Source organism: Pundamilia nyererei, unplaced genomic scaffold (assembly GCF_000239375.1).
Source record: "Pundamilia nyererei isolate P.nyererei 1_Seehausen unplaced genomic scaffold, PunNye1.0 scaffold00061, whole genome shotgun sequence".
NCBI classification, from domain to species: Eukaryota; Metazoa; Chordata; class Actinopteri; order Cichliformes; family Cichlidae; genus Pundamilia; species Pundamilia nyererei.
This window is the reverse complement of record NW_005187462.1, coordinates 1662783-1670631: the sequence shown is the minus strand read 5'-3', so window position 1 is coordinate 1670631 and position 7849 is coordinate 1662783. Positions and strand designations below refer to the sequence as shown.

The following is a 7849-nucleotide window of genomic DNA, read 5'->3' as shown; positions in this document are numbered from 1 at the left end:
TGCTACCTTTGCAGAAGCTAATCATCAGAAGAAGACTGCACGCGTATTTCCTCGTGTTTGCCTTTGTTTACAAGACCTGTGCTGGCAAATGGTATGGGGGCAGTAATTAATTTCAGTTCACTTTAATAGGTAATTGCACTACCGAGCATCAGGATGAAAGTAGAAACGTTATAGATTCACACGATTTGAGAGTTGTGTGTTCACAGTTAGTGGAAGGCTTTGTGCAGGAATGCGGGAGTGAACCAGGAAAAGAAACAATCGCTCTCACCGGGGGCTAAATCTAAAGCACGGTCCCTTCTCAACAGTTTTTGACCAATCAGATAGACGCGCTTTCTCTTTTATAAATAAAAAGAGAGTGTGTGTAAAATAAAGAAGATGCCTATCAGAGAGTGCCATCTCTGCAATGACTCGTAATTACGCATTGACAGGATGTTCCGGTCCCATTTTACACCGATTCTTAGACCAAGTTACTGACCTGACCTCTATTTCCGTTTTTTCCCCGCATATTTAGCACCAGCGGCAGAAAACTGTGGAAGTTTTCTTTTTACAAACCCATCTTCTTAAGTCATGGTCTTGCAGTCTTGACTTTAGCACGTGAAGAAAGCTCCGGTACACACACACACACACACACACATCAAGACGGGTTTATCTTTTTCCCTCTACACCGCCCGGCTAGCTCAGTCGGTAGAGCATGAGACTCTTAATCTCAGGGTCGTGGGTTCGAGCCCCACGTTGGGCGATTCCTGTTTTCTTGGAGCAAGCAACTTCCTCACGTGTGAAGTCTTTGCACGCATCCAAGAGTTAACTCAACCCACTACAACTTCCAAGCTAGGTTCAAGGTTCTTTATTTGTCACATGCGTAGTTATGCAAGTATAACACACAGTGAAATGTAGCCTGACACGCTCCTCGACATGTGCAAAAATGATGTGGGGAGAGGAAGAACATTATATATATAGTATATACACTGGGTGAATGTGCAGTAGCAGCAAGCAGGTGAATTCTGTACATTAATATGAATAGACATCTGACTATTTTACAGAATAGACAATATAAACATGTTTAAAATTAAAGGAATTGAAATGTACATTGTGCCTTGGTTTAGTGTCTGGAAGAGTCCTGTCTCAGTCAATTATAGATGATGTGAGAGGGCGGGTGTGTGTGTTTAGGGCACGGATGGCTTGGGGATAGAAGCTCCTCTTGAGTCTCTCTGTCCTTGCCCGGAAGATGCGGAACCTTCTACCAGATTGCAGAAGTTGGAACAGTTTGTTGCCAGGATGGGACGGGTCCTTCAGTATCTGCTCTGCTCTAGTCCGGCATCTCTAGCAAGACTAGAGCTAAGCAGAAAAGCTAGCAAGACTTATCTGTTCAATCTAGCATTAACAGCTCCATTAATATTCAATTCAATTTTATTTATATAGCGCCAAATCACAACAAAAGTCGCCTCAAGGCACACACGTACCACATGTTCACAGCATCTAGTAAAGACAGGCGTAATTATGATAATAATGAACTAAAACACAATCAGGAACTTCAGGGTGGATAAAGATAGACAGATATAATTAGTGTTGGAAAAGAAATGACACTGACCTCTCCCACAGTGGAATTGAAGAAAAGGGTATGATGCCTTCATTAACATCGGACAACAGATTTAGACATCAGACAGTAAATTACAAAAATGATGTTTAATCAACATCAACGTGATTTTTTTATACAATATTATGTGAATGAAACACTTTAGATTTATTAGTGAAAAATAAAAAGAGGGGAACGAGTGAAACTGTGTTAGCTGACCACATTCCATCATGTACGAGCAATGTAGGGAATACTGAAGCACATTCTTTCAGTTGATAAACTGCAATTTATTTTGCATGCACTGCTTAACAAAATGATTGCGTTTTAAAACGAAATCGTCCTCAACTGCTCTATTAAATCTGACACGGGTCTGGATGAACCCTCTGCCGGCTGCTGTTCGAGTTTCACGAGCAGTTCCTCGGTTTTCCACCCGTCCACTCGGGTCACATGTCGAGACATTTTCTCACACACCTCTTCGTGGCCTTCAGCTTCCCGCCCTGAACCAGATCAAACTGAACTCCCGATAAAGCAAAACCCCGTTACTCTACTTGGGCCAGTTTCCATTAATTCGAACCGCTCTGCAGCGATCTAGTTTAGGTCAGCGGTCCTGCAGCTCAAGGTGGGGGAGACACTCGTACCTGTGGCGGCTCTCCTCGCAGAACCTGGCGACCTGCTGAAGAGCCTCGCACTGCAGAATCTGTTCAGAAGTGTTCTGCAAAACAAAGCGTGGTTGAATATTTATGTTAACCAGAGTTTATCTAGAAAATAAGTCGGGATCCACACTGGCAAAGTTTGACAAATGCAGTGGAGCAGAATGAGGCGTTTGGACTTACAGTGACCAAGATGCAATGCAGGTCGCGGGATTCGTTTCTGTTGCTGGTTTCGTCTAGCAGCTGAGCGAGCCGCCTCATTCCCGTCACTCGCAGGATGTCGAGGTAATTGTTGTAGCAGAAAGCCTGCAGCAGTTTGAAGTGAATCTGCAGCGCAGCGTCATCTTCATCCTCCTCATCAAGGGCCAGCACACACAGCACCGCGCCATCCGGGTATCTGCGGGTAGGACAGGACAATAATAAACCCCACATAGCGTCAAAATCACTATTATTCTGACAGTACAAATGAATTGCTTTACATTAATACTTACTCATTCAGGAATTTTGCAGACTCATAAACTCCCACAGTCAGACAGTTCTGATGATGAGCTGTGAGCAATACATGTTCCAAAGTCTGGCTGATGGTCTCCATCTACAGAAACACGAAGGAAAGTAAGTATAATACAGACTCTAAACAAGGGCATAAAAGCGTATCAAAGTGCACTGTAGCCGGATTCAAAATGTAACTTGTGTCAGTGCGTAATTACGCACCAAACATGCCTATCTTACCTTTTTCTGTGTGCTGCTGGATTCCAGAGAAGAAGAAGAAGTAGTCGGAGACAAGTCGGTGGTCATTGAGCAATGACGAATCTCTGTCTCTTCAGGTCAAAACTTTCATACCTGCTCTGGGACGTCACACCTTACCACTCCCTCTGTTACTGGCCAGCTGTACCCCCCGTCCCTTTTCAAAATTCGCTCCCTGTCTCCCTCCTCTTCTTTCTGCACACAAGTTTGTTTGCTTAAATCCTTCTCGTTAAAAAATAATAATTAAACTTTGGAGAAGATGATTTTAGCATAGGGATAACCTCTCAAGATAAGGCTGTATATTAGCTTTGTTTTTTATGGATGAGCCACTGCAAGAAGAGGCACGCAAAAATATTCAAAATAATATTCTGATATCTATATTTCAAATGTATGTGCAGCGTCTCTGTTCCTGTCATGCTTCACATCACGCATGTTTGACAAACATGACTGGAAGCGCCCTCTCCCTCTTTGATCAAGTCATGTAGACCTGGAATGGACCTTTTGGAGATGTGCACAGTGAGTGGGTTTAAACGGGTTCTGCTCTTTTGTTTGGTGAATTCGAAAAGTGTTCCGGTGGACGCGTGAAGGGCTCGCAGAGATTAAGGTGAAAACAATGCAGAAAGCTGTGAGCTGTAGCTGATGGTTGGTTGAAAGTGCATTGATTGTTTCTTTAGGCTGATTCACTCAAACATTAAGGACATCATGTGTTCACTGTCCCTGCAGGGATAAGACCCCCAGAAATATCTGGGCTCTGTACTCAATCTCTGGACTGTGTATTTAGATAAGATTTATGATTTTAAATCTCTGCAGTTTCTTTCACTTGTAAGTATTTATCTTCATATTCAGTGTTTATTACATTAATACGTTAATATCAGATAAAATTACAAGATCAATTAAGTGAAGGAATCCAGTTTACACAAGATGTGGGGGCATTTTGTGTTAGTTTATGTCAGTCTTTGAGTGATTTTGGGGTTTTCTGAAAACACCTCCAGGAAATGTTTCAGTTGAATCATGGCTATTGTGTTTAATGAATGAGAACATTAAACTTGATGAAGCCCCTAATAAGGTCTCGTGCGGAAAACACCTGATTGATTAAAGACTTAATCAGTGGCGCTGATAAGGTGAAGCTGTGAAGTTTACTAACAGGGTCGCTGTTACAGGCATGCACCCGAAATGCGTCCACAGTCTTTTTTTTGTGTTCAGTTTCAGTTTGCTCGTTATGAGGGGATGTGGGTTTGTCTGTCTCTGTCGGCAGAGAAAGTGTGTGATAGTTAGACAAAGGTGACAAAAAAACTTAGTGCCAATAAAAATTCCAAGATCACATGAAAACTAAAACTAAAGATTTTCTTAAAACATTTATTTTAGTTACATTTGCAAGCAGAGAATAGCCCGAAGTCTGTTTGGTTTAATTATTTTTTGTCATCTGGCCTTGAAGCATTTTGTTGTCGTGAAATTTCTGTACAGCACTGACAATGAAATGAAACAGCGAGATGATAAACTTTATTTGGCTTTAGTTTTATTTTAATTTTTGTTTTTCTCTTATTTTTCATCAAGACAGCCCCAGGACGCTTTGGCGCATCCGTTTCATTGGCAGAGATATGACTTTGTGCAGTTTTCGCTTTAAGAGGCAGTAAATCCCTCGTTTTAAAAATAATACATTGAAAGTTTGAAACTGAGGATTTCACCTTTACCCAATTTTTTTCTCTTTGCAACTTTAGAACGTGGATTCAGAAACAACGAACACGCTGAAGAATTAAATCCTTCACTTTTATTTACAGCAACGACAACAACAACAACAACTGCGGCTTGGGTAGCGATAAGAACAAACGTAGTAACAAGAAAGGCAATGCACCGACGAGTCCCTCCGTCGGCTTTCTTCGCAGAAGCTGCTGAGGATCTGCAGGGCCTGGCGTGGAAGCGGCTTCACTGGAGGGACCTGCGAAACACAGCGAGGAAGGACGGTGAAACTCCCGGAAAACACATCACTTTGCTTCTTATTCGAAGTAGCCTATCATGAAGCCAAGTGTACAAATTACAACGATTTTAATAGAGATCATCGGCAAACATGTTAACTGCGCAGCAGCACAAATGGAAATTTGGCTTACAGTGACCAGAATGCAGTGCAGGTCCCGCGAGGCCTCGTTGCCGTTGATGTCATCCATGTTCACCAGCTCTGCCAGCCGTCTCGTGTCTGTCGAACACATGATGCTGACGTTCTTCTTGTAGCACATATCCTTTAGCTGGATTAGATTCATCTGTAACATAATGTCACCCTCCGTTTCCTTTTCGCTGGCAAGGACGCACAGGACGACTCTGTGCGGGTTTCTGCGGGAAACAGGACGACATTAATGTCACCATTGCCACGTTGTTCCACTATTAGATCAATTACTGCATTTGAACTATATTTAAACGTAAAAATTAAAATACTTACGCTTTCATGTATTTGTAGGACTCAATTACACCGATTCTGAGGCAGTTCTGGTGATAAGCTTCCACGAGCAGCTCCTCCAAAGCCTGACCCACCATCTTGATCCTACAGATACGCAGACGGTTAGAAATGCGCACAAACTAAGACAAAACAGCCCCAAAGTCAACAAATAACCCCAAACAATGAGAATACACCCTAACCCATGACTCAGCATTAGAAACTGCTATAAAAACCCGAAACTGGGATGAAATTTGAGCAAACTTACAATGTATCGTGTAGCAGGGGTGCGTAATTACGCACCACTGAGATACAATGTAAGTTTTAATTTGGAAAATTGAGACTTACAAAATCAAGTTAGCGTAAACAAATATAGTGATTAAAGAAATCAAATCCTTTTTCAGACACCGCAGAATGTTTCACTGAACTGAAACACAAGCAAACTGTGGAAACCCCCCCGTGAAGTCTTACATCCACTGTTCGGTCATCTTGGATGTAGCAAAAGTGCAGAGATCCAAAGCAGGAGCAGAGTGTATGTCTTTAAGAGAAACTGAGCCCAGTGGATCAGGTCCTTCATTTATACTCAGGTGGGGTGGGTTGGCCCACCTGAACACAGTAGGCGGTTTGAAGGTAGACAGTTTTAAATGGTTTTAAACATGTATTTGCAAGTCACGTGTGCGAATGCTTGGTACAAAATTCAAAAGTCCGAAACAGAAAATGTCTTCTTTAAACGGCAAGAAATGTATAATTACACTTTTTTGGACGGGAGGTTCTGACACTGTTATACAGCTATAATCATGTGTAATTACCTGACCTTACTTCGACCGAAGCAAACTTTTAGACCAGGCACCCAGCCCACGATTATTCTAATATTTATCGACAATTGGAAATTAAAAAGTAAAATAAAAACTTTAATTGAGGTCAAACAAACATGTCTGTGCGTCCCCCTTACCCCCTCGTCTCCTACAGACTTGAACTGAAGTTCGTACACAGCAACACCAGGTCTCGGACCCCTACCCCCACCCTGCCGGTGGTGGGGTGTAGCTGGGACAGAGAACCTTGCTCTCTGCATTGTCTCTGCAGATCTCATTTCCCCTAAATAATTTAGACACTGCCTTAATATGAAGTGTGTAGGAAATTAAACTCGAAATTGAAGATCAGCAGTTTCCGTAAATGCGTGTTGATTAGTCTTTGGAATTGTGAGATGAACATATGTATAATTCAATAAAAGAGTGTTTCATTTCTTTCTCTTTTGTTGTGCATTTGTGGACTTCCTGAGGTTTTTAAATGGGTTGGGGTTTCCTGGATTCAACTTCATGATTTACAATGATATAAATAAAACACCCCAAGAGAAAGGAAAAAAAACTGTTATGTTTAACATCATGTTTAAACATTTCCGTTAGGAGAATTAATCAAATCTTACAAGTATCAATATTTAGACTTCCAGAGAGCAATGTAAACCACTTCCGTTTTAAAATAAAACATTTTATTTGTCATATTTCTAAAAACAAAACAAAAACAAAAAAACAACTTGCAATTTTTAGAATGCACGGAAAATAAAATTTTATTGCTCTTATTTATTTTAAATTTTCTTAACAGGTTAATTGCTACTGGGGTCAGAAAGATCCTTCTACAGGTTAAATAATAATTCATACATTACATTTGTTATAGAAATTCTGTATGTATAAACATAAAAAAAGCTAAAATGAAACAAATGTTCCCCCTGACCCTGAACAGCGCAAACACCGACAGTGTACCTCAAAGCAAATATGAAACTTAATTTGTCACGGCTCTTTCAGTACCAAATTCAGCTGAACGACTGTTTTCACACTGAAACACACTCCACCCACTTATTAACGTTTCTTTTCTTTTATATTTTCTGTATATAACTTGTGCATGTCCTTTTGTGTAGATACATTCCCTGTGCAGGTACCTCTTAAACGTATTTTATCTTTATTAATCTAATTGTCTTATCCGAAAAATCTGAATGCAAAAACCTAAAAGCTGCAGAGAGACGCCAAACAGTGACAATAAAGATCTATCTGTAAGACAGATAAGAAAACAGGTTGGAAAGTGCCAGACTGACTCACTGTTACAGGGATTCACCTGAGAGAACCTGTGGTAGGACTCGACTTAAGCGGTCAAAGAAGTGCAGGAGACTGATGCTGTCCAGTGTAGCAAGTGATTTATTCACCATTTTGTGGCCCAAACAATATTTACAAAGAAACAAATAAGAAACTCAACCCTATAATTAACTCAGTTCAAATAAACATAACTGAACTTAAATGAACAGAAATTAAGGTCAAACTGCACACAGCTACACTGACCTGAACCTTTCTCCTCAAACACCTGAGTTCTTCTGCTTAAATAGTCCACTTAACCAAACAATTTCTCCTCTGGACTATTCCATTCAGTAGGTAGGTAAGATGAACATGATTATATTCAAACCTCTACTAC

General features: G+C 40.9%; 1 protein-coding gene and 1 non-coding gene across 2 annotated transcripts; one reads left to right on the top strand and one right to left on the bottom strand.

The window, feature by feature from the left end:
- Positions 1-666: 666 nt before the first annotated feature.
- On the top strand, positions 667-739 carry trnak-cuu (transfer RNA lysine (anticodon CUU)). Its single transcript has one exon. It is a non-coding gene; the product is annotated as a tRNA-Lys (tRNA).
- Positions 740-2171: 1432 nt separating this feature from the next.
- Positions 2172-5880, bottom strand: LOC102210247 (growth arrest and DNA damage-inducible protein GADD45 beta-like). Its single transcript, XM_005735026.1, has 8 exons — positions 5864-5880; positions 5399-5500; positions 5073-5292; positions 4824-4903; positions 2953-2968; positions 2715-2815; positions 2407-2620; positions 2172-2285 (listed from the first exon to the last, which is right to left on the bottom strand). Exons 1-8 carry the CDS (start codon positions 5878-5880, stop codon positions 2172-2174), a joined length of 864 nt encoding a protein of 287 aa, XP_005735083.1.
- Between the last annotated feature and the right edge of the window lie 1969 nt (positions 5881-7849).